The 27,688-nt window shown below is 40.0% G+C and overlaps 2 protein-coding genes across 2 annotated transcripts in view; one reads left to right on the top strand and one right to left on the bottom strand.

The window, feature by feature from the left end:
• Positions 1-14,687, bottom strand: part of LOC127355057 (E3 ubiquitin-protein ligase pellino homolog 1) — a 15,371-nt gene extending 684 nt beyond the window's left edge. Inside the window, exons 1-7 of the mRNA XM_051385527.1 lie at positions 14,530-14,687; positions 7,685-7,872; positions 3,919-4,048; positions 3,037-3,138; positions 2,391-2,588; positions 2,098-2,286; positions 1-1,126 (exon numbers count right to left, since the gene is read on the bottom strand). The exon at positions 1-1,126 is cut by the window's left edge and continues 684 nt beyond it. Coding sequence (XP_051241487.1) covers positions 542-1,126; positions 2,098-2,286; positions 2,391-2,588; positions 3,037-3,138; positions 3,919-4,048; positions 7,685-7,770 — 1,290 coding nt within the window. The 5' untranslated portion in view covers positions 7,771-7,872; positions 14,530-14,687 and the 3' untranslated portion in view covers positions 1-541. The remainder of the gene's footprint in view (positions 1,127-2,097; positions 2,287-2,390; positions 2,589-3,036; positions 3,139-3,918; positions 4,049-7,684; positions 7,873-14,529) is intronic.
• A 2,680-nt stretch (positions 14,688-17,367) lies between these two features.
• On the top strand, positions 17,368-27,385 carry LOC127354935 (equilibrative nucleoside transporter 2). The gene is made up of 13 exons (XM_051385317.1): positions 17,368-17,503; positions 20,400-20,450; positions 20,531-20,612; positions 21,444-21,583; positions 21,703-21,842; positions 22,084-22,218; positions 23,176-23,273; positions 23,552-23,618; positions 23,742-23,842; positions 24,373-24,478; positions 24,597-24,682; positions 25,087-25,280; positions 25,993-27,385. Exons 2-13 carry the CDS (start codon positions 20,422-20,424, stop codon positions 26,102-26,104), a joined length of 1,290 nt encoding a protein of 429 aa, XP_051241277.1. The 5' UTR covers positions 17,368-17,503; positions 20,400-20,421; the 3' UTR covers positions 26,105-27,385.
• Positions 27,386-27,688: the final 303 nt, after the last annotated feature.

The raw sequence follows: 27,688 nt of genomic DNA on the forward strand, positions 1-27,688 counted from the left end.
TTGTGGAAAAAACATATTATTGCTCCAACTGTTTAAATGTCTGAACACACGAGTGAAGCAGATCTTTGATGGATTTAATCTCCTGAATTTAAAAAGAGAGGACAAATAAGTCGTTGACAGCGTTTCACAAAGTTTATAAAGTTCAACCAAACTCAACAACTCATAAAACTGTGAGTTTTAAAAGAGTCTGGAACTGATTTCTCATCACATTTTAATACCAGGTGTGAATGTTTGTGGCTCTTTAAGGCAGAGTGTGGGAAACATTACAGCCGTTATATTCTGAACTGATTCACAACAAACATTACTGCCGAGGTGAACGAATAAATACAAAGTTTAAGGCAAACATCAGGCAGCTGCGTCCGGGGAGGAGGAAGAGGAGGAGGAGGAGGAGGAGGAGGAGGAGGAGGACAGTGTGGCCTGAATCTGACGTTCAAACAAAGCCGGGAATCGACTCATTAAGTTAAATTAAGTTATAAAAAATTAAGTTATGAAACTCAAAGTTCTGTCGGAGGAGGCTCGAGATAAGAAGTCTGAGTGGTTTCTAGTCCAGCGGGCTTTGGAAGATGAGTCTGATGCAGCCGGACTCTGCGCTCAGCGGCCGGATGCAGAACGGGCAGGCGGCGTGGAAGGTGTGCGTGCCGTGCGGCAGCGGGATCTGACTCCAGTACGCTGTCGTCTTCTCCGAGCAGACGTGGCCGCAGGGGACGAAGGCGTGGGTGGGGGGCTCCGCGTCCACGTAGAAACCCGGCTCGCAGCCCAGCCACAGCGGCACGTAGGGCCCCCGCGCCCGGCACATGGGGCACTCTCTCTCCTGACACTCCGCGTCCACCTCGGGGTTGCGGCGCCCGCCCCAGCCGTGGTAGCCGTGCACGTGGCCGCAGCGCAGGTAGGCCCAGGGCTGCTTCTCGTCCGGGACGTCTTTGCGGCGAAGGCTGGGGAAGGCCAGCGTGTTGAAGCCCACGGGACACTGCGGCCGCCCGGCGTTCAGCTCCTGCCGCAGGGCCTCCAGGTGTTTGACGGTGGGCGTGTGCGCCAGGCCCTCCGCCGTCCGCCACAGCAGGGTGGCGCCGCACAGGTCGATGAGCGAGCCGTCCGCCAGCTCGTTGCACTCAGAGACAGAATCCATCTGGAGGAGAGATGGGCAGAAGGTTGAGCCGAAGACAGGCAGGGACCCCACTCTTTTTAACAAATCATTTTCCAGGACCTTTCCAGGACCTTTTCCAGGACCTTTTACCGATAGTACGGACACATTTAACTCTTGTATTCTTGTCGATTGATGAGGTTGCATCTGATCCAACCAACAAAATACACACCCAGGTTTACATCAGCGATCAGAGTACATTTCCAGGACAACACAGATGATTTCCAGGATATTCTGACATTTTAACCAAGGTTTCCAGGTGTTTCTATGACTGGAAAACTAGTCTCTAAATTTCCAGGATGTATGGGAACAATACTCCCAATGGCGGGAACCCTGCTATGATGTCATTTCCTGTCTTGCTGGTGTTCCAGAGAGATAAAAAACATGTTCCTGTGGTTTACTGTCCATATTCTGTCATTTTTAAACATTTCTGGGGGCTTTTATTGTCTTAAATTAATAGTGACAGCCGGAGAGTGACAGGAAGTGGCGGGGGGGGGGGCTCAGATGTTCTACCAGGGCGCCACCATATTCTATAACTAATGCAACTTAAATGACCTTCTGTCTACCACAGACCTCGATTACAGAGGTTGAACCCTTCCTGATGTTAACAAACTTAAAAAGGTACCCAGTGGAGTTTTCACTAGTCGCACTATAGAGCGATATGAAGTTTTGTTTACATCCTGCTCGTACACGATGATAAACACGCTCATGGAAGACGAGTAACATATTCCTGCCTCTTCGTGCTGTTCTGCTGATCGACAGTCGGTGGCAGTAACGTGCAAAGAAAACGTGGCAATGCAGCAACGGTGCTGAGGAAGTAAACATGAATGTGAGACCTGAAGGATTCACAGAGAAACTGAATGTAAATGTTCATTTTGAGGCTTTTAAACGATGATTTTATCTCCTCGGATTCAATAAGACTACAGCTCCCCTAAAGGCCACGCAGGGTCACCCACCATCTTTCCTCTCTGCTGAGATGATCTGGTTTCCCTCAGCGTGAAGACGTTGCCGCACACTGAGATTTCCCTCCACAGTCCCGGTTTAGAGTCCTGGCTGAAGCCATGGCGCGGGTGCATCACCAGAACGCCGTTGGTGGTCAGTCCGTCCATCTGACCGTCCTGCATCCTCCACTTGGCCGCCTTCTCCTGTGAAAGAGGTTCAACAATTCATGTTTCAGCTGGAAAACAATTCTGATGACGCAGAACACAAGTAGTGAGTCGCCGTATCGCCACCAGTCGGCGCCGCCTACCCCGAGGAAGATGTTCTTGGAGGAGTCGAAGCCGGCGGCGTAGATGCGTGCCGAGTAAGGCGGGTGTCTTTGGCAGATGATGCGGCAGGCGAAGCGGGAGATGGTGCTCTGAACCGTCTGACCGTCAGCGTGGCTCTGACCGCCGGGCACCGTGTCTGTCACCACGAAGTCGATGGGATTCTCCGTAGAGCGACCGATCTGTAATGATACACACGGAAAATCTGAGTTTCTCTTTTTGTTGAGGAAATTCTACCAAACCCACATTGTGCAACCAAATACATGGTGGTCAGCAATTTCTCTGAGCTGAGAAGAAACATGGACATTTTAATTAGTTCAAGGGACGAGAAAAATACATGATACAGTTAAACATTAGGGACAAGAAGAAGCAGATTAAGTCTGTAAGAAAGTTAAAAATGATTAAAAATTCATAATACAGACAGAGAATTGTATAAAAAGTTCCCTAAACAGGAAAAATTCATCCAAATCTCTGGTTTTACACAAACCTCCTGCAGTTACTGAGTTCACTGTTTGGGTTCATTGTTCAGTTTAATATGAAATATCCACTGAGGCAGTTTACTGAAGGAGAGAAGATGAGTCCCTGAAGGATAAAGATATGGGAACCAGTGAGTTGGTGGATGCTACAGACCTGGAACATGTCTGTGTTGCTGTCGTGGGTGTACTCCACCACCACTGTCTGCGCCCGGGACAGCGTGTATGAAATACTGTGCTGCTCCTTGTTGCTTATCGCCTTTAGAAACACAGAAGAGATTCACTGTTACATTGTGTTTAAGGTTTAAAGCCACATTACGTAACTTTTCTACCTTAAAATAACAGCTTAAGAACCGTTTTAATGCCACCCTGAGTTGTGTTAATGTGAACGGTTCCTCTGTACTGTTGTTGTTGGTCTCCGGGTCGGGATGAGCGTGTAGAGCTTTATGACACTAATTCACAGACAGTAACTGCTGCTAAATGTCGTTAGTTAGTTAGTTTAGCCGTGCTGCCCTGGTACTGGGTGCTCAGAGCACCGGGGGAGTGTTGGTTTACACCGGTAGCACAGGAGCGCCGGGAGGAGGATGTTTTCAGGCCTGGGACAAAGAGCGGCAGCGGTGTCGTGCCAGAACCGGAGCCGGGCGAGCGGGAAATGTAACCGGACTCAACGGCTTCTACGGACAAATCGCACAAGATCTAACGTAATGTTAATGAACAACTGTTGTTCTTTGACTTTGTTTTATTAATCAGGGTTCAGGGCGACGGGTCTGACCACAGCACAGAGTCCGATTCATTTTCATTAGACACCAAACGGTAGGAATTAGGAACATTTCCAGCTGTTTCCACGACTGTTTCAGGAAGCGTGTGAATATGACGCAGTAAGTTGTTGATTCTAGGACATTAATCTTCTTTATGTAAATATTCTGGTGATATTACAGAAACAGAACTGATGTACACAGAATAAGTTGTTTCTAAGCCTCATTCTTCAGGTTTCGCTTCTGTCCCAACCAGAACCCTTTTACCTGCGTTGAGCTCTCACCTTGGCAGCCTGAGGCGTGCAGGAGGAGTGGACGGTGCTGGGTTTCACACCGTTGGCCTTGTTCCTGCGACACAGAGCGAAGCGACTTTTCCGCCTCCCCTTGTCGCCGTTGGGCAGCGATCCGTTACACCTGAACACACAACAGGGAGGAAACACACAGCAGGTTATCAGGGCACCTAAAGAGGGAAGTTACACTGAACAGGAACAGACTCTACAGGACACCGTAGGACCGGGAATAAAGCTGCCTCATCGTTAATTAATATTATGTTATATGTTATATACTATATACACACACAACAGGTTAAATTAAAGACCATTATTTATTCAATTTAAGACCTCTTTTACTTCCTTATATGAAGGATTGATGTTGGTTCCATGTCGGTTTTGTTTTGTAGATGTTAGAGCGTGATCAATACAAATATCGACCATAAATAAAATAGAGACTGAAAAATGAGACTTCATACAAACACCGTTCATTAATCCAATCAAGTCATATTTAAAACATTTTAATGTAAAACCAGGATTTGTTGGAGCTCATTTTGAACTATTTTGTATCTGCGACTAATAATTATTTCCATTTTTCTCCATTAATCCATTTATTGATTGTTTTATACAAATTCTGAAAATAGTGAGAAATCCCGATCACCCAGTCCAAACCTCGACGTTATCACAGATACTTTCAGTAAAAGCATCAATTCAGACAGCTAGCGTCGTCGTTGGTGTTTCATTTATAAGAAAACATCTTATTTTATAAACTCCTCACATGTTTTGTGTGCACAGATATTATTTTGTAAAGTATCTAAAGCTGTCAGATAAATGGATTTCACATCCAACTTGAGGCTGACTTGTGATTTTACAGAACAAGGACCCTGCGTCCCACCTCTGGTAGATAGTGTTTTATTGTCTGGGAGCAGAATGAGTGCGTTAATGTGCGGAGAAACCTCGGCCACAGTGAAGAATGCAGCTGACTTCCTGACTGGAGGCCTTTCACTGCGGACACAGAGAGAGCCTGTGGGGTTCGGGGAGGTTGGCTGCTGTGGTTTCAGACCTTTTGTTTGCTTTTGTATCCAGAACTGAAATAGAGCTGTCTGGGACCCTGACTGTCACAGTGTTTTAATCACTCCAGTAGAAACCAGTGGTGTACGAGTTTATATCACATCCAATTAGTACTTTTACTTAAATTAAGGATCTGAATACGTCTTCCAGCACTCAGTAAGTAAAGACGAGTCATTATTTGACCTTCAGAAAATGTGATGTGTCATGACTCAAACAGCACAACAGTTGTGCCCACATCTTTACAGACACCTGCTGCATCAACATCCTGGATCCAGGGCGGGCGACAGAGCGAGACAGGACGAGAGGAGGCGGAGTCTGTGTTTACATCGATGATGATCGGTGCTCAAACGCAGTCGACCTGGATGGACACTGTTTCTGTTTATGTGAAGATGAATCGTCACCATCTTTCTCTTTTTTTATTAAATTAAAAAGATGCACTACAGAATTATTTCCTGGGCGTATACGTCTGTAACTAACTGTATATATCGGTTTATTTTATTTAAAGTGTAACTCGATTCTGCTAGCTCGCCACAACAGGAGGAATACAGCTGCTGGTAGTCAGAGCTAACAGAGCTAACCAGCCACTGTGTGCATTGTAGCGGCTAATTTCCCAAACTTCTAACTTTCCCTGGAGACAGGAAGCTTTCTGAGGGAGAGAAAGCTGAAGGTTTCAGTCCAGACTCAGAGGCAGGACGCTGTGGTAATGTAGTTCACTAATGTAGTTCTAAACGGAAATCGAACTACATCTATTTACAAAACATGATTTATTTGCAGAACATTATTCTAAACAGTAAACATCTGTGGGAGCTGTAATTAAAAGTTTAGCTGGAAGTTATCTTCAGAGCCAGACTGCTGCCAGCCGCAGGTCAAGTAAACACTGGAGTTCAGTTAAAAGTGGAGCCATTCTTTTGCTGGATAACTCAAACTTCCTGCGTTTCAGATAGAGTCCACCTCCTCTCTTACACAAACCCAGACCACCCCAACTGTGGCTCCACTGTACGACACAAACTATATGGCTCTTTAAAATTAAACCTTATGAGCAGTGTAATCGCCGGTCACAGGGTCTGCCAGACTGTTTAATTCCACATGTGGACAATATAACACGAAAGCAAAACAAAAGGTCTGAAACCACAGCGGCCGCAGCTTTCCTGACGCCTCTCGACCTCCCCGAACCCCACAGGCTCTCTCTGTGTCCGCACTGAAAGGCCTTCAGTCAGGAAGTCAGCTGCATTCTTCACTGTGGTGGAGTTTCTCCACACATGTAACAGCACCGAGACGAAAGGTTTGCTGCTCCTGAAATTGAATTTCATACTGCAAATAAAAATACTACAAGGCAACATCTAAACAAAGGGATTTGTTTTATTTATGGGGACAAACATTTGTGCATCTTCTGACGTTATCATACGTTAAAAAAAGGCCCCACATACCGTTGGAAATAACCAACTAGTGCTCTGTGAAGCAGCGTGTTGGGACTCGCTCGAGGTCGGCACTCTGCAGCAGTTCTCTTTGTTGCTTTATTTAATATCTGTGCTATCGTGTTATCGTGGTGTAGTGAGACGGATATATCGTACAATAAAGGGAAGGTTTGCAGTCCCTTCATGCTACACACACACACACACACACACACACACACACACACACACACAGAAAAGATAATCAAATTCAGAGATAAACATATAAAATATGACTATATATCCAGTTATTTACCGTAAAACTTCCAATAAAAGCAGGGTCCCTAATAGATGCAGGTCTCTTTTAAAAGCCTGGTGTGGCTACATGTTTTGACAAATAAACGCAGGTCTCCAATAGAGGCCTGGTCTGGATTTTATAGAAATTATCTCGATGTATAAAACCTCTTAAAACCCACCGGGTCACCTACTTGAGTGAGTTTTAAGTCGTTTCAATCTCCTACACAAATATAAATGTTTAAACTTCTGTCAGTATGTACATAATGAACATCGTTAGATCAGTTATAGATTCTCCACAATTCAATCGTTCAATATATTTTACGAAAACGATCAACAACAAAGTTGTTAACGTTAATTCATTCTGAATTACAGGTAACACGGTAAACAAGAGAAACGGAAAAAAACCTCTGAAGCATCATAACAATCATGTTAGTCGTCAAATTTGCTGAACAAAATCTCAACAGAAGCTGCAGTTAGAGTTTAGTTTAGTTTGGTGCTAAAGGAATTAAAGGCCTGACCCAAATAGAGGCCTGACCCAAATAGAGGCCTGTCCCCAATAGAGGCAGGGGGAGTTCAGTGGTTTAAGCAAATAAACGTCCGGGGTATTATTAGATATTTTTGGGGGGGCATTGGTGAGACCTCTGATTTATATATATCATATAGTGTGTCTTTTGGTTTTAGCATGAGGACAACATGCAACACTTTAGCATGCTTTCTGCCAGCTGATTCTCAATTACTGGATGTCGTAGTGTCCCTGAAAGCACCACCAAGATGAGTTTCAACACATCCCCCTTTCTCAGACTGAATTACCACACTCTAAAAACAAAGCAGACCAAGTTGACACTGCGGTGGATTGAAAGCAAGTCTCAGCAAGTTGATTTTAGCACCGATCTGAAACTGTAAAAATCTCAAAAACAGCTTCTTCAGAAAGTGAAGTGCACATATGGGCAGTTTCAGGGCTAAAACAAGCCTTTAGTTTTGACCACAGCGGTAAAACAAAAAGTCCTAAGTGAGCGTCTTACCCCAACACAATGAGCTCTCCATATTTGACCGGTCCTTTGGTGGAAGCAGGGGAAGTGGAGATGTTTTCCTGAGCGAGTGAAAACATCTGTGCAGCCTTCAGGGTGGAGGAGGGAGGGAGGAAGGGTGATGACTTTCCTACTGTCTGTCACCCTCAGAGCGTCTCCATCAGTGCGGGTACACACATCACCTGCAGACACAAAGAAAGAAAGAATTAGTTTTATTTTTCAGCAAACAGAGACACTTGTGTTTCATTTAAACAGTGGATGGTAACAATGTGGCTTCAGACTGGAGAAACAGTCAATGTATGATAGCTTCTGGCAGACAACGCTGACGCAGGCACAAAGTTTGTGCATCGTTGGAAACATTTGGGATAATGTAAGAACTCAACTACATATAGAACAAAGCTCTAGAGTTTATACACTGTTTAATGCAGAATTATTACTCATTATCACTCTTCATACAAACACACACAGGGGACTTCAACACAACAGCCTTCATCACTACAATACACCCACACTGTCTTTATACCGGGCAGCAGCGGCGGCAGACAATGTGTGCATTCACCGCAGCACACTGAGCGGGGTTGTTAGGTGTAAAACAGGGACGTTTGCGTCCGTGACGGGGGGTGACTCACTTCGCAGCACACTGGAACCGATGTTATATCCCTTTGTGCCATGAAAATAACAACAACAACAAGCGGAGCATTCATTCACAACTGTGATGTCAAAAGGGCCGAAGAGGACACAACGTCATCGTAAACCTGCGAGTTACACAACCGGTTGCACTCGTTACACTTCAGTCTGTAGGTCAACGGAGACGCATCACCGTCCGAGCCCTCTCGCAGTCTTCAGAGGGAATGAGGACGGGAATTAATAAGATTTACTGATACAAGTGTCATTGATTCTTTAACAGTTCCCTTATTGGAGGAAGCATCAACTGGTTTATTATCTCTCAGTCCGAACCAGTTATATTAGTTTTTATTCTTATTTCATTCTTATTTTCAAGTCATTTTTTTATTAGATTCATTGTTGTTAATTTTATATAGGCGGTGTTTGTCAGGTTCAAGATTTAAGGTCAGAATACTTATTATAATACAAACACACTGACTCACAGTCATATAAATACTATATGCAATATATTCATGCCTGTTGTGTTGACAAATTTGACCAAAGAAGACATTTCCTTTATATTATTACTTTAAGTTTTGTAAGTACACAAGCTCGTTTCAATCCATCTATTTTATAAAAACCTTGGTCCAAACAGCGTGTAGAAACCGGCTCAGTTAAAGCAGTTTGAGTTTCTTTGTGAAATGAGGCCTCGCTTTGGACCGATCCTTCGTCTCTGCTGCGCCCTTCTTCTTGTTGGAAGTTTGCAGCAGCGTAGATGCACGAGTTTCACACCATTGCAATGCGGAACAGGCATAAAAACATGCTGGCATTGATAAAAGGGATTGATAAGCTTGTTACTTCCTCCAGTTATTAGTTACACTACTAGTTGTATTACTTTTCTGCACATTAAATTGGTTCTTGCATCCTTTCTCCAGAAAATTCAGACCCTAAAATCAGTTTTGTTTGTTCAAATCAAAGTAATGGAAAAAACACAGAGGTTTGTGCCGCGCATAAAAATAATAATTCCTTGCTGCTTGGGCCTTAATGATTTGATATCAGTGACAGAAATCAGGTTCTACATATTTTCCCAGCATTTGGCTCAACGGTGCTAATTTCGTGCCCTGGCTACACACTAAGTTAGCGGTGGAGCTAACACTGATACCAGCTGTAATATTGTGTTCGTCTGAAGTTTGTCAGCTACTAAAAGGAAACCCGTCAACGTACCACAGGATCCTTTATGGGTTCACAAAAAACACTTTTTGAACATTTTATAACCTATTTCGAAGCAATATATTCTTCTACTGTATAACAAATCGTTTCACCATAAAACAAAATGTGAAATCAAACTGTCAGTCGGAGTAAAAGTGGCTTTTAATCACATGTTTAATGTGTTCATGTGATAAATAAAGAGAACCTAGCATCAAGTCTGACTTCCTTGCTGGTTTCCTCTTTTAACCGACACTCCTGATAAAACAACAGGAAACTCAGACAACATCAACAGTTACTCATGTGGAGGGGGCCGAGGGTGTGTGGGTGTTAATGATCGTGTTATTGATAATCAGTATCCTGCGTTACTATCTATAACATCGCTGCTGAAGGTACTGAGGCACGGCTGCTTTAGAGAGTAAACTATCAGTCATATCTGCCTCTTAAAGGTTAAATATATTTATACCGTAATCTGGGTGAATACTCGATTCTGATTGGCTGCTGGGCGTCCATTATTCCTGTTGTATGATGCGTAGTAAGTAGTTCCAGTAAAGCTCTAAATTAATGAGCAAAATCTGAACATTACGTAAATATATCTCACGACTCTTCAGTGTGGGACGGTTCTGGCCTCCACGCTGTCCATTAATTCCTGATAACAGACACCTTGTTAGGTTTTATCCCTTACTAAATCAACTCGCCACTTGTCCCTGGTGCCATTATTCTATTAGACAATTTACATTAAAAGTGAACCAGATGCTGAGATAAAGACCTGTCTTCCTGTCACTGTTCACTCGTCCTATCAAATAAACGTATAAATGCCCCCAAAATATCTTTAACAAAGATTATTATATGACAAAAGACAGAGTGGATGACGCCTCTGCACAGACTGCGATGTAGGATTGACCGGTTACTGACTACCAATACCTCCGTTACATCCATCAACGCTCATGTAAACAGAAGCTTTTGTTTACAGGAAAACTCCGCAGGGCAACTTTAACGAGCCGAGATGATTGATTTTAGACCGTCAGCTAGCAGCGAAACTGATCACAAGACGAGATGCGTCCGCTGTCAATGGACTGCGTTTATGTAGAGCTTTTTAAATCGAAGTTGAAAGATTTGAAAGAGCTGAAAGGGTTTCTCTGATGACTAAAATCCTCTATCCGGTTCAAATCTAGAGTTAAAAAGCACCAAGATCTAAACAGTGGATGGTAACAATGTGGCTTCAGACTGGATCAACAGTCAATGTATGACAGCTTCTGGCAGACAACCACAACACTGACGCAGGCACAAAGGGGATATGACGCCATCGACAGGCGACCGGTGAAACGCAGCGTTACCTGAATAAAATGACAGATTTCTCTGAGTTTGAACTTTGTTGGAAACATTTGGGATAATGTAAGAACTCAACTACATAGAGAACAAAGAGTTTATACACTGTTAATGAGGAAATGTTACTGATAAGAGCTTTAAATCTAACAAACATGTTTTGTTTGGGAAATCAGTTTGGTTCAGAGGGTGAAAGACGTTCATAAACACTCCTGACTCTTCCAGTGGATGTGGATACAGCCTGCAGGGGGACAGAGGCCCATTCACCGCCTGTAACTGGACGCCACGTTTGGACGACGACTTCCAAAGTGACTTCACTCCTCCACCGACCACAACAACCGCTCTTTTGTGCGTCACTTTCCTCTCGTGACGGAAGACGTAAAAGCGTCCCCTCCAGTCTGACATCGAGGTGAATCACACGTCGCTCTGTTCGCGGCCGCGGCTCACAGCCGATCTTGCCCCCCCTCGTGACTCAGATCTCATGGTTTTCTAATCAGCCTGAACAACATAAAGCCGCGTGGCGTCGGAGGATCTTCGCACAACCTAATTCTGACCTACTGTTTGTCGGCATCACCATGGCAACAAGTAAAACCCTGACATCATTCAATGGAGGTTTTTTTATACTCTTAACAAGATGACTCTGCGTCCACTGTATTTCTGATTTTCATTCTCTTTATAGTTTTCTGTCTTTTGTACGTGACAATAAGGTTTGGTTACAATTTCCCCCGGAGTCAGAGTCCTGGTTGGAGCCTCTGTGAATCACCTCGTTGATGTACTTCCTGTCGTCAAACTAGCCGAAATAAAAGCTGTGAATTAAGCTTTTATTTCGCAGTTAGACGTGAAAATATTCAGAGTTTAGAAAAACAAAATGACCAAATAACCTGCGATATATTCAACTTTAACGTGATAGAGATTACTAACTCTTCTAGTGTTCTGGTGTCGTGTTTACGTTAACTGCTTCTCATGGCCGATACCGATAAGATACTGAATAATGAGGAGGAGGGGATTAACTTGTGGCCTAAAATGCCTGATTACACGGCAGCTTTTCAACAACCTGCTGTGTTTTTAGGCGTTTTCTTGCACTGACGGACATAAAGTAAAAATGTGAAGAAGCGCTACAAACAGCGAACCCCCACTTTCCTGCAGAGTCGTCAGCAGACATGTTTTTAGGGCTGCGTCCTAATAGTCGAATTACTCGAGAAGAGTCTTAGTCCACGTACTTTTCATGAGTCGGATAGTCGCAGAAAAACAAAAACAAAGCTGAAATCTGTTCGGGACCTGCACCCAGTCACCGGGACCGAAGTATCAGAGGATTGTTGCAACACGGACCTTTTCTCTTGTAACACAGGAAGCTCTTACTGGGGGTGTTGCTAACTGTATTAACCACTGGAAAGTGGAAAAAAACTATGTAACATACGACAGGCAACCTGCCAAACAGGCGAGGGCTACACCAGCCGGGTGTGTGTTCACATCGGCCCTGAAGAGGAAATACACCCCCCCCCCCACCCACCGCCCACACACACACACACACACACAACCCAGATCACCATGGCAACAGACGGAGATAAAGGCCGTGGCTGTGAAGTGTCAGTGAGCAGCCTGTCAAACACACCAAACGGTCTCTGTGACAGGCGGAGGGTTGTTGGGGGGGGGTCACGCACACAATAAGCATCAGTGAGCTTACAACCGCACTAATAATTCAATTAAGAGCAGATTGAGGCGACGGTGCGGCCCAATTACCGTGTAAACAGTTTAAACTGATTATTTCAGTTGAGTTCAGGAATCAGGACACGTTTAACCGGATTAACAAAAGCTCATCAATCTCTGAACACGTTACCAAAAGATCAATATCATAATAAAATCACTATAATGGAGCTTTAAAAAGTTTCACATTTGTTGTTGTTAAGTTGTAGGACTTAAAAATAGCCAAACAAAAGGCTAAAATAACCTTTTAAACGATAGCTAATGATTATTTTATTATAAGTTAATCTGATGATTATTTAAGTAACTGATTAATGATCAATAAAATGTTAGAAAATAGGGAAAAAGGGTCTTTAAATGTCTTCTTTTGTCAGTCCAGAACCTGAATATATTCAGTTCAATGACATTAAACAGAGAAAAGTATAAAATCGTCGTATTCGAGAGGCTGAAAACAATATTTTCTGCCTATTTTGGCATCAAAAATTACTTTTAACGAATAATTTCTCATCAAAATCTGCTATTTTTCTGTCAATTAACGAATAAAAGATAACAGCATTCAATCAATAAAGAATATAGAAGAAGAGAAGTCGACTCATTTCTCTCCATAAGACTGAATGGTATCAGTGTGTTACTGCAACCAGTGGAGCTGCCCCCTGCTGGTCATTACAGAGAATGCAGGTTTAAAATCTTATTATTAATTATTATTATTATTATTATTATATACTTTTATTGACTACATCTGTGTTCAGAAACCATCACACTACCGGTTCTGGATCAGTACATCAGTCCGATACATCCGATATGTTGATGAGTGTATTGATGTTTCCTGATGTCAGTGGAGGGGGGGGGTTACCACATATTAATATTACAATACTGATCTAAGATAACTGACAGCTTGAACTGGATCTGCTTTAATCCCCCCCCCCCAGACTAAAACTCTCACCCGGTTTTAGGGTCAACATTTGCTGATGTGTCTAGAGGACAGTTGGACAAAAAGAAAAGGCCGACTTTCAACGTCTTTAAACGGGGAACAAAAGCGGCGTCTGCAGGGGACAGATGCTCCGGTAGGACGGACGCATGCTAATCAGTCTGTGTGGCCCCCGAACAAAAGAGGGGCCAGCTGGGCGACACGGAGCCGGACGGCCCGGCCTGGAAACCACAACCGCTCCTGGAGCCTGCTGATTGGGATTATATACAATAGAGCTGCAACGGGTAGTCGACTAGTTGTTAGACTGTTAAATAAATCAGAAATAATAAAGTTTCAGGGGGAAAAAAGAGCAAATTCTCTGATTTCTGCTTTTTGAATGTGATGATTTTTGGTTTCTTTAATCTTCTGTGAGAGTAAACTGGATATTTTCTGGACAAAACAACCAATTAATTAATCAACAAAGATGATAGAGAGAATACTTTATAATATAAATAACTGTTAGTTGCAACCCTAATAAACAATATACATACATTCATGGTAAAAACTGTATGACCTGAACGTGTATGAGTAATATGTTGAATTCAGTCTCACACACACTTGAAGGAAAGTAATATTATAAAGTACAGGAGTATTTTATGACGATATACTACATATATTCACTAAATCAGAGTACCTGCAGTAGTATAATTACTCTAAACAGTTAAATAAAGAATCTAAATTCACTAATATAGAAACACTGCAGGGTATATGAGCATTATAGTGTCACATAAGGAGACAAAGAGCATTAAACAATAAGATTATAACGTTATAATAACATTATAAGTCACTATAGGAATATTAAAATGAAGTTTATTATAATATTATACAAATATAAGAACACCAAACCTGCCAGATAAATCAGGCACATTAGCATTATTAGTTTTTTTAGCCATTTATAACTTTAAATTATGGATGTTTATCCTGTAATAACCGCATTATTATCCGTTAACGTGAATTTCGGTCGGTAAAAGTTCGTGAGTTGACTAATAGCTTGTTTTAAAGTAAATAATAAAGACTTTTTAAAAGACAAACTTACCGAAGTTACCGGTCGCTTTAAAGTGTTGTCATTACCGGATATATTCCGGTTACCGACGGGGTTTTTTAACAGTTTCTGAGCCGGTAAATGTGGTAACTTAACGTCCGGTTACCGGCAGTTTAACGAGCGCCCGTTAAAGTGGACAAAAAGTGAGTGAGGTTTGGTGACGTTTCAGCGCGGATATAAACTCAACCGAACGACCCTTTCACAATAAACTGAGGATTTCAAAATAAAACGAGTATATTTAGTGGTAGTGTTTCAGAAAGTTTTTAAATACTCTTTAACTGTTCTAAACAATTAAGCTGTAGTTTTTATGACATCTTTTAACAGGTATACTATATTTAGTTTTATTATTTTAATTTTATAACATTTTATATTTATTATGACTGAACTATGGAAGCCCATTTAGGCCAATGTGATGAGGAAACAAAATAATAATATAAAAGTTTCTCATTATTCAGTGTGTTTGTATTGTTATATCTATTCTGAACTTTTCCAATCCCCTACAGCAGATCAATAAAGGAACATCTTATCAAAAGAAGATTACGATTTTTTTTTTTTTTTATATTTTTTTTCTTTTTTTTTTTCTTTCCCTTTATTTTAATTTTCTTTAAAAAAATTTTTCTTTTTTAAAAATTTATAAAAAAAAATTAAATGTAACAAAAAAACACACACACACGCGTGTACACACACACACACACACACACACACACACACACACACACACACACACACACACACACACACACAAGAACAACTTTTGGGTTATGAAGGTTTGAGCTGATATTTTTAATTAAACATCCATTAAACGCTCGTCGGTTTCTCACTTTTGAACCATAAATATAATTTTAACACCCCTAAACACAGAATAACATTCATATACACAGTAAAACCTGACAACACGTCTCAATAATAGAAGTCAGTTAACATTAATTAACCCTTCGAACAAACTGGATCACTCATTTCGAGCCCTTATTGATGTTAAAGCGTGCTAGAAAAGTAATAAGTTATACACAGTATCTCAGTATTTGGTTCAGTTATGTGAAGAAATGTAAAGTAAGTTGTCCGATAGAACAACGGTTAAACGTCAGGGACAATAAAACACTGAGATTTGTCAAAAAAGAAGCAGATTAAGTCTATATAACAGTTAAACATTATTAAAAATACATAATACAGACAGAATTGTATAAAAAGTTCCCTAAACAGGAAATAATCCGCTCAGAAATAGGTCCCTGAAGGACAATCTGCACTTTTCTTTGTGTATTATTACTTTTTAAAATCTCAGAAGTCGTCTTTTTGTTTGAGATTATTGATTGAAAAAAGAAACCAGCTGAGAAATGAGTCACAACCTCGGTGAAACACGAGTGTCTCAGACTCGAAGGAGTTAATGGTTCCTTTTTTCTTCATTAACGTTCTTCATCCTGTTTAAAAGGTCAAAGCTTCAATGTTCCTCCTTCTTACTTTTCCACTAACAGTTAATGTTTGTGACATAAATGTAGTGTGTTTTGTTTCCTATTGAAAACTGTAAAGAATTAATTTTTATATTTAAAGCAAGTTTTATAATAAATTACTGTAATTGTGCTGTAATTTACAATATACGGAATATTTACTACATAATAGTATTTTACTGTATTGCATTGTACTGTATTATATTCATTATATTAATATTGATAATTATAATGACATCTAGTTATTAACATTGTAATATTACTATACTAAAATGTATAAAAATGCATTATATACTAAGATATATGTGTGTTATTGTACAGTATGTTATAGTGTTAATAGAGGAAGCAGTGTGAGGCCACCTAGTGTTAAAGCTGGGAAATCACTAGAAAGTAAGAGAAGACAATCATCTGAGTAATAATGCATCAATAAAGCTCTGAAATTAAGTTTATATTATATAAAATAAGTTGAATACAGTTTAAAAAAGGTACATTAGAAACATCATACAGTATATTTAGACCGGTGGTGGTTTGCAATGCGGAGGTCACAAGATGGATTACAGCTCTACTCTTTGCTTTCTTCTTGTATTTTACTGGTTTTACTTTGTCAGGTAGTTTTATTGAAGAAGTCACAATGTGTCACTTTGTTTTTAATATAAAATAAATAAGATTCTCACAAATCTGTGATATAAAACTGAAACTTTTTCTGTTTTCAACCTTTTCGATGTGTTAAAACAGACAAATAAAACACCTTCCTCCAACCCTCCACGCATCCCGAACACTGGGAGACAAGAACTTTAATAAAATAAATAAAACAAAAGTAAATATAAAGTAACAATTGTCCAGAGAAATAACATGACAGCTCGTTATCTCGACCACAACTGGATCCGGGTCGGGGTCGGGGTCAGGGTCAAGGTTGGGGTCGGGGTCAGGGTCGGGGTTGTGTCTGGCTTGGACAGAATGAGATTTTAAATATATATATATATATATATAATATTTATATCAATAATGCGACAATATTCACTGAGTGAATTTATTATTTTTGATCATTTGAACATATTATATTCACACTATAGTTTACTTTAACTTTAATTTATTTGACTGTCACACGTTTCTATCTTTAAGTTTGAGGGCAGAATGAAAAAATACATATTTTATAAAATGAATAAATTAGTGCTGTAATTTGAGAATAGTCATCCTCTGTAGATTTCAGGGCTATAATTATATAATTAACTTTATCTGTTTAATATAAACATTATATCGGATTCCCTCTGATCTCCTTTTATACATTTTATAAATAAAATAATATTTATTCTCTTTATTCCTCCCACAATGCATCCTCTCACTAGAGATGGAGACATGAGGGGAGGAGGGACATAAAGTGTAGGCCTACTAAGGGGCGGACCGTGCACGTGTGTTGGACGCAATCCAAAAATAAGGCGCGAGGAGGAGCGCGCGCGCCTTTTATTCATTCAGTGTCAGTACCGGTCCACCGGTCCGACCCGGAATAAACCCGCTCCGACCCTCAGGTGAGTCCTCTGCCTGGGTTTTATCATTTTTTAACTTAAATTGGCAGATTTTCTTACGGACTTCTGAATGGATTCTTACAGGAAGTCCTCGTCCACGTGTTTACTCGGTGACTGTGTGGGGGTGTGTGTGTGTGGGGGGGGTAAAGGCGCGATCAGCTGAATAAAGCGCGTTAATTTAACATATCAGAATGAATTAATAGTTATTAATATTGTTATTAGTTATTAATACTCGGTCAGGCTTCTGTAAATAAAACTGTTGGTATTTAATATCCGCGCTGAGCGGCCACGTGGGGACATAAATGGGATTTTATTTACATTCAGGCCGCTTTTACTTTGTTGATGGAGATTGTTATTATTGTGAATAAGTGATATTATAATAACTGGGTTTATAATATTAATAGATTAAAGTAATCCGGTGTGTTGCGTTTACTTTCTGTAACCAGGAAATAAATAGTGATGTCACCAGATCTGACAATATGGACTCAATGGGAGCCGAGAACAGCTTTTTATTCCCATTAAAAGTCCTGAATTTAAAATATTACGCGACTAAAACTGCAAAATGTAGTTAAAGTATACAAAGTAAAAGTTCTCCTTCCACATAATGTCTCCTTTTATAGTGTTATATTATTATATATTGTCATATTATTCACTTTTAATCGCTAATAAATACATCTTAGAGCATTTTAATGTCAATAAGGAGATACTTTTAGATTGTTTGTGTATTATTAGTAGAACTGCGTCATATCTCTTAATGTTTATATGTTTTTATATATGAGAGGAAACTGTAACTGTGTCAGAGTACAATATTTATATATTTATATATTTATAAAGTAACACAGAATGGAAAAACTGAAGGACAACACAAGTACCTCGAGTGTATTAGTAGAAGTACAGTAGCCTACTTGTTATTTCCCACCACTGTGTAACAACAACAACAACAACAACACTCATAATAACAACAATAACAGACTGATATGAACCGCAGGAGGAGGACTGTGTTTGAGGGACTTCAGCCGAACTTCTCAGTAAAACTTCGACATTAAAAGTAGAATAAATGATCAGAAATTACCGGAAAGAAACGACTTCACCCGCCAAATGAAATCAAAAACAGGCGGAAAACGAGCCGGATCTGGCGTGCCACCGGATGTGATGATGCAACGATGAGTCACAACAACCCACAACGCACTACTGCTGTTATCGTTGCTATGGTTTTCTACTCATCCATAAAGGATTTCAGTTTAAATTGTAGAAAAAACACCAAATAACTGGTGACAAAGTTACTTTATAGGAAGCAAATATTCAAATAAATTATAATAAATATGAAAATAAAACAGGAAATGACCTGAAAACTGAAACACAAATCTCAAAGACGTCAGAGAAACAGTTTCCAGTTGATCCAGGAGGGATTTTATTTTCTCAACACGTAAAGAAACATCCTTCAGTTTAACACTTCTACAGATTTTTCTTATTAGTAAAGTTACACAATATGATGCGTTCATATCATTAACAAGCTGCTTATAAATCAGTAGTAGTAATAATAATAATAATAATAATAATAAGTGGCCCTCACTCAGTTTCCCCCACTTTAAAAGGCAACTTGCTTCAGAAGATTGGACTGGAATTCACTCAGTGACCAAGATTCAGCTTTCTTTCTTTTCCTTCTTTTATTTTGAAAGTTGCCGAGGCCAATAACAGGTGAAAAACCTTAAATTCAAAGTAGTATAACCAACATTTAAAGCACTGTTCAATGACGATTTTAACGATCTTCAGCAGCGTTTACCTCTTTTAGATACACATAAATCACATTTATCAAATTACTTTAAGCTTTAAATACATCACATTTCTTAACTTCTTAAACGAAAGCTCACCGGCTCCTTCTTCCTTGATTGAAACAAGCTTTAGTCCTGCAGTCTTATTTCCCCAAGTCCAGTCTCTCCAACCATTTCTGTCACACATCCTGTTAGTGAGTGCTGATCACCAGATCACCTCCACCTGGTGCACTCGGTCTGCTGCCTTCAGGCTGAGAGACACACCCACACACCGGGGGCGCGGCCTGCAGCTCAACTCAACAATAATAATCCAATAAAATACTATAAAACTCTGACAGAAAGCCGACTGTACTTTCACTGAAGGTAAAAGAGTAAAAGGTGTGACGGTGTATCATTTTCTTGCCTTTTGGGGGCATTTTTAAAATGTGAGTTTTTTCAATGGAGTTTGGTGTGTGTGACATGTTGAACACACAAACGTCTAAAAGGCTTCAAAATCATCCCAACACACACATCTTACTGTAAACTCACATTTTACTCTTCATCGTTTAACACTTATATCTCGTAATTTAAGGTCCAAAATTAACCCTTAAATTGCTGGATTGAGGAACAGTTCACTTATATAAACCTTAAATTAAAATATTCAAACTCAATGTGGGAGCAGAAGCAACATTTGCTGATTCCACCTTAATCTGAACATGAGACATTTTAATTATTATTAGTTATTATAAACAAACCATTAGACACTATTTACAATTCTGAAATGAGCAGTTAAACTAAGTGCATGTTCCCTTCGCAGGGTAGCGCCAGTCTCCATTCACAAATCTTGCAATTAAAGATTTCAGGTGCAGCGGTGAGTGTTACCACCTGGAGAAATAACATTTATGATATTTTGCTAATTAAAAAGCTGCCAGTCTTCAATTCGGCCATCATCAGATACACAACAGTGGAAGATTTTTAAAGGTCTTGAAATCAGTGCAAAGAGCTCCAGCCTACAGATTAATTTATGTTAAAAAGCTGCTATTTGTCATCACAGACTGTCTAATAGACTCCAGTCTGTGGATTAAATTATATATTTATGTATAATTACATATACAGAACTGTAAATCACTTTAATCTGTTTCATTCAGAGGTTCTGACAGAAGCAACAGGATGTCTAACGAGAACAAACCGACCGACAAGTGAGTTCAATGTTTTGTATCGAACATTTTTCTGTATGAAGTCAGTTCAGGCAAATAAGAAGGTGTGTCTGTTTCCGCAGAGGTCAGGCTGTGGCCCTCATCATCTTCGTGCTCGGTCTGGGAACTCTGCTGCCCTGGAACTTCTTCATGACGGCCTCTCAGGTTTCTGCTTCATCCTTCCTCTTCATCACAGTCACAGAGAGACAACCAGTGTGGATTTATATCAGCCGATAACGGATTATCGATCATTATCAGCTGCTCTGATAAAGATAATTTCACATTTTTGTATTTTAAGAAGACGTTTGCAACCAGTAGAGTCTTTTGCATTAGAACTTAAACAACATTTTTATTATTATGGACCAATAATTTATCAGCTATTATTTAATTATCGTGAATATTTATAAATATAAATTTCCCATCATCGGCCCTGATAATTATCATACAACCCAAACGAAGATAATCCTGAAAAATGTCTCTTAATTACTAAAAATGGACGATTACCAATATATAATAATAATTAAATACCATACAACATTTTAAATGTATAATTATAAAAGCAACATATATGAGCTGGACAAGTGTATAAGCATGAAGTTCACATGAGCTTGTAGCAGTATATTGTTCCTAAAGAGGTGAATATGAGATATTTGGGGACAATAACAACAAACACTAACAACAAACAGCTGTAAGACACAAAGGTTACATACAAGTCATTCACAGCCAAGAGGAAAGAAAGAGAAATAAAGGTCAGAGTATCACCTGAAGTCTTTGTTCTGCGAGGCCTCGATTAAGTTTAAATAAGTGTAGTTTGATGCTTTGATGCCTCGTAGCAAGTTCCGTTTTTGTTGAGGTTAAGAAAGAAAGAGAACAGCACCGACAGTCGGATTAAAACCAGAGATAGAATTCGGGTTATGTTGTGTTTGAGGTTGTTTACAGCTGAGATTGTGTCCAAAGTTACAGCCGTTAATGAATTATTTCCCCTCTTTGTTAAAGTATTTCAACGGACGCCTCAACAACAAGTCCAACAGCACGTCGGCAGCGACTGAAGACTACAACTACGACAGCTGGATGGCCTTGCTTTCCCAGCTGCCCCTGCTGCTCTTCACCCTGCTCAACTCCTTCCTGTACCAGTGGTAAGTTCACGCCACCGCCGCCGCGAGCCGATGTTTCATTCACACGAGGACGAGGAGGAGGTTGAGGAAGAGGAGGATGAGGATGAAGGGTTTCTCTCTCTCTCTCTCTCTCTCTGCAGGGTGAGGGAGCGTATCCGTGTGGCCTTCAGCCTGATCGCCATCTTACTCTTCTTCTCCCTCACGGCGGCTCTGGTCACCGTCCCCATGCAGCCGGGCTCCTTCTTCTCCGTCACCATGGCGACCATCTGGTTCATCAACAGTGAGTTCACACGCTGAAGGTCTTTACATCATCTTCATCATCATCATCGTTGTTGTAGGAGTTGAGAGTGTTTTTCTCTCCCAAAATGAAGACAAACATAATGAGTTGTTTATTCAGAAGAAAATAGCAGAATTATGTTTGTTTGTTGCCCAATTTATTAATAAAATAAGTGTGTGTCTGTGTGTGTGTGTCTGTCTGTCTGTCTGTCTGTCTGTCTCTGTCTGTCTCTGTGTGCGCGCAGTGTTCAGCGCGGTGCTGCAGGGCAGTCTGTTCGGTGTGGTCGGCCTGTTTCCTCCTCGGTACAGCACGCTGTTTATGAGCGGTCAGGGTCTGGCCGGGCTCTTCGCTGCGGTCGCGATGCTTTTCTCCATCCTGAGTAAGTCTGAACCTGAACTCACAAACAACAACAACAACAACAACAACAGGACTGAGAGGTTTACAGCAGAAATACACTTTTTCTGTCTGTATTTAGTTTTATAAATTTTACCAATCAAACTAAATCTGCTTCCTTTCTGACGCAGGCTGACGATGTTTGTCAGAGACTGAAGGAGCATTTAGATCTCAAATAATAATCTAAACTTTAAAAACACCAACTTCATTTAGTTTAACTTAACAGAAATCAATAAAATGTTGAGATATCGTCTGCGTGTACGTTTTCTTACACACCTTAAAATCAAGAAGGCCTCGCGGCCCTCTAGTGGTTGGAAACAGCTGCTGACCTGTTGGTCATAAACAATAACTTTAAGTGATAAGATCAATAACTCAGATAATTATATATTAGGGGAGAACCTATTGCATCTTGATACTATAATATATTGATTCTCCGATCAATATGAGCGATATCCTATACGATCGATAACACAATCAGTTACATTTCTATCAACTCACAGAGCAACTAAAATATGATTCCTTATTGATATCGATATATTGATCCAGATCATAAAACTGTTTAGGGCTGCAGCTAATTATTATTTACACCTCTGATTAACCTGCCAATCATTTCCACAGTTAATCAATGAATCATGTGATCAATAAAGAGTCGTAAAGTTGTAAAACAATCCGTCTGCAAATGGCATTTTTTCTTTAATAAAATAACTCTGATTCATTTGCTGTCAATTGACTAATTGATTAATAGAAATACACGATATTATTGATTATTCTAGTAAAGTTAAAGTCTGTCTTTTGTTCTGCAGAAGAATCTAAAATAAATTAAAATGAACCTTTAATGTAATTTAATCATTTATAATAATATACATTCGTCCATCAGTTAATTAACCTTTACCACAGTTTAGAACTGACAGAGAGGATGAACATTGTGTCTGTTGCTCTGCAGGTAACGCTGATGAGAACACGGCGGCGTTGGGATACTTCATCACGCCGTGCGTCGCCACTCTGGGAACGCTGGTGTGTTACCTGCTGCTGCCGCACCTGGTGAGCTTTCATCTGCTCATTTTATACAAAGTTAATTCTGTTTTAAGAGACTAAACTAAACGAAATGAGTCCCTGCTACAGTGAAAATATCTGAAAACTGCTTTAACAAAAACATGTTTTAATGATTAAATTACCGACAGCTATCGACAGGAGTCCTGAACAACGATATATGTTTTATTTATCATTTATTTTAATGTTTTAATGGTAGAAATAAGAGTTTAAGAGGCTCTGTAACACACACATTAGGACCTTCTGACAGCTTTGACTCTCCTCTGCAGGACTTTGCTCGTTTCTACCTGAACAGAAGACAGTCGGATCCAGCGGAGGAAGTCTCGCCCCTTAAAGGTTCTTACAAAGTCTCTGATTCAGATCTGAGTCAAAGTTTGAATACCAAAGAGAATGAGGTCCGTTTGGGTGATGACATCACTAACTTAAGTCACTAACATTTTTATTTGTTTCCTTTTAAAGAAAAAGAAGCATTAAACAACAATCCTATAGAGCTGGAGGCCAAGGGGATCTCCGTCAGTGAGCCAGAGGAGCGCTCCTCCGTCCTGGCCGTCTTCAAAAAGGTGACCGATGATCTGTCTGACACATATTGTATCAGACGGGGCGTTATTATAAAACATTTCATCTTTTAAATGTCTTTTTTCTATAGAGTGCTGCAGGAATGAACCTAAAACCTGGAAATTAGTTTCCTGGATCCCTCAGTGGGTTTTTGGTTCTTGAGAGATTTTCAGAAATTTTAAAACACGTCAGTAAAACAACAAGCAGCTAAACGAGACTACAGAGGTTGTCGGTGACGTTAAAGCACTGAGACTCATCTACACACTCCTTCATACAAACTATTTTAACTCAAACGTTACAACTTATAGATCTTAAAACAAGATTTAATTACAAGTTGGAAGTTTAGTCTTTTTAGCTTTTTGCTTCCAGCCTGCCTCCAGGCTTCAACAATCACTTGTTCCAGGTTGTAAACACGTTTATTTCTGCTGTAAAGTTTTAATATGGAGACTCGCTGCTGGAGCCAGCCTCTAGTGGCCGTTAGAGGAACTGCAGTAACCATTAATAGTAATCTTGAATCTTCCCGTGTGTCCCACAGATCTGGAAGATGGCGCTGTCTGTGACGTGCGTGTTTGCCGTCACCCTGTCGGTGTTTCCTGTGATCACGGTCCGAGTGCAGACCGTCTACAAGAACCCCGCCTGGGGTGAGACATTACATCACTTCCTGTGTCCATGTCGTATTAGCGTTAGCGTTACCGTAGTTACGAGCCTCATCGTGGTGTGATATTGATCCTCACTCCATCGGTTCTCTGTCTCCTACAGAAAAAGTCTTCACCTGCGTTTGCTGCTTCATCGTCTTCAACGTCATGGACTTGCTCGGCCGCAGCGCGCCGTCTGTCGTCCAATGGGTGAGTCCGCTTCCTGCTCCGCCGTTTCAGATTCCGAGTAGACTTAGACTTCTCTTTATTGATCCCTTTGGGACGACTCCCTCAGGGAAATTGGATTTCCAGCAGCTTACAAAACACTTGTATAGAAAATAAAAGAGTATAAAAAATACAGTATAAGATAAACAATACATTCTTAGCTAAATATAGAAAGTAGAGATAAGAATAAAAGTAAAATAAAATCAAATGAAATAGATGTAGAGAAGTGTATAGAGGATAAATAGATAAATAAAGATAAATATATAGGGCTGTATATGGCATTGTGTTATTATACAGTGGATAAATGACATTAGCTAGTTAGTCAGTTAAATTAAATTATTGCACAAAGAAAGACTCGTTTCTAACTGACTGTGTTGACGTCTGTGCAGCCGTCGAAGGACAGCGTCCTGTTTCCCGGCGCCGTGCTGTGTCGTGTGGCCTTCATCCCTCTGCTCATGATGTGTAACATCCACAACTCCAACCTCAACGTCTTCAGCCACGACTGCATCTTCGTCATCATCATGGCGCTGTTCTCCTTCTCCAACGGTTACTTGGCGAGCCTCTGCATGGCCTACGCTCCACAGTGAGTCTAAAAAAAAAAAAAAAAAAAAAAAAAAAAAAAAAAAAAAAAAAAAAAGGAATAGTGGGGGGGCCCGGGGGGGGGGTTAAAAAAACTTTTTTTTTTTTAAGGGGGGGGGGGGGGCCCCCCCTGGCCCCAAAAAAAGTGAGATAGTATTGAGTCTTATGGAGAAATGAGTCAACTTCTCATTTGATTTATTAGCTTAAGAGATACTCTGACCTAAAATCTTGTTCTCCAGATTTATTAAAAGATGTTTTTTTGCTACAGACCAACAAAAAAATGACACATCATCCTTATTTTAATATTTTTTTCAGTGAAAAGTAAATTTGTGATGCAGAGATAGTTCCTGTATGTCGCAATATCTGTGAAAATAATCACAATATGATGTTTTTTATTGTATCGTGCAGCTCTAGATTTAGTTCCTCACTCAGACTGCGTAAAGCTGGGTCACGTATTTTGTTTGAAACTTTAAGTAGTTTATTATTTAGTATTAAGTGTGTCGATATTAGACCTATTGGTAAATTATATGACCGTTTGTGAGCAAGTGTTCTCGTCCTGGATTGTCAAGAAAACCTCCCGGAAAATTATTTCAGTTTGCACTTTTTTGTTGCTGTTGTTTGTTGTTTGTTGTTTGTTGTTGTTGTTGTGGTGGTGGTCACAAACACTGTGTATCCGTGTGGACTCGATGTAACTGTGTCCGTTTTCTGTCCGTCAGGTTCGTGCGGTCTAAGGACTGTGAGACCGCCGGCTCTCTGATGACCTTCTTCCTCGTTCTGGGTCTGGCACTCGGAGCGTCGTTCTCCTTCCTGCTGGGAAAACTGGTTTAGACGACAAAGACGAATGAAACCCGAGTTTACGCACTTTGTGTCAGGACTGCTGTTTGGTTCAGAATAGTCACAGCCCATATTTGTATAGATAAATTATTAGTACATTATATTGAACATATATAATGTCAACAACAGAACAGGAATTCAATGTTTAACAGTATTTTATGACACAAACTGTTTAATCTGTGTAATAATCAATTTAAAGGTCCAGTGTGAAACATTGAGGAGGATCTATTCGAAATGTAATATAATATTCACAGGTACCAAAGGAATTACCTAAAGAATGTTTTTATCTACAGAGGAAGCGGGTTCATGTTTCTACGGTAGCCCAGAACGGACAAACCAAACACTGGCTCTACACAGGAGCCACTCTAGTTTCTCCTACATACTTGAAGTGAGGCAGTTGCAATCTGTAACTGCACCACTAGATGCCACTAAGTCCTTCACACACTGGATCTTATAAATTACACGGAAATTTGTTTAAAATTCCTGCTCTTATTCTGAAGGGGACGAGTGGATTATTTTGAAAGTCCTCTCTTTGCCAGTGACTTCTTTGTCTTTGTCACAGCTTCACCTTCATACATACTGTCAGTGCTTCACCTTCTACCACGAGACCTTCAAGGGCGTCTGTAAAACGTAACGTCGTTTAGGAAATTAAAGCAATAGCTGGCTAACGCAGCCTAAAATATAAATTTTCTCCGTCGGTGCTTCGTTTAAAACATCCGATGGTTACATCACAGCAACAGAGCGCTCCTATTGGCTGCCGACACACCGACCACTGAACGGTTTACATGTTAACGGACATAAAGGGACGAAGCGCAGCAGTCTCACACTGATGAATCTTTTATTTTACTTTATGCTTTATTTAAAAGGGAATGTTTATTACTGAACTTTTTATTTTTTATGTATTTTGTTTGTTTGTTTTCAGCTTTATGTTTTTATGCACTGATTGTTTTTTTATGTGTGTGTGTTTGGGGGGGGGGGTTTGTATTTAATGTATTTTTATATCATTTTGTACCAACATGTTTTTATAATAGAATATCTTTTTCTATTGTTTTCTTATTGCTTATTTGTGTGTTTTTGTACCAAGCAGTCTCTAATAAGAATTGCTTTGATAATAAAATGCATAAATTGTCACTGTTATGTTTGTTTTTACACGTCAGACATACGGGGAAGTCTCTTTGGTGTTTTGGTGTAAAACAATAATCAGTAAGAAAAAATAAAAGACAAGAATCACAAATAAAATCAAAATGTTCAATAAAAAGTATGTTGTAATGAAAAGAGCGAACAGGTCCCAGGTTATTATATCAAAAAGCACAAAGATCTAAACAGTGGAAGGTAAAAAGAGTTAAAATCTTCTGCTCCTTCAGCTACATATATAACACAGCTCATAATATATATACTATTATACACAGTTTAATGAGGAAATGTTACAGATTATATCTTTAAAGCACTACTAGCAGTAATAATCTCAATCTGCTGCACCGTCAGACACATTGTGAAGTTTCTCTGCAAACAGACGGTGTAATCACATTAATGATCAGCTGTCATACATACAGTCAATGGTACAAACACAATAACACA

Source organism: Dicentrarchus labrax, unplaced genomic scaffold (assembly GCF_905237075.1).
Source record: "Dicentrarchus labrax unplaced genomic scaffold, dlabrax2021, whole genome shotgun sequence".
NCBI classification, from domain to species: domain Eukaryota; kingdom Metazoa; phylum Chordata; class Actinopteri; family Moronidae; genus Dicentrarchus; species Dicentrarchus labrax.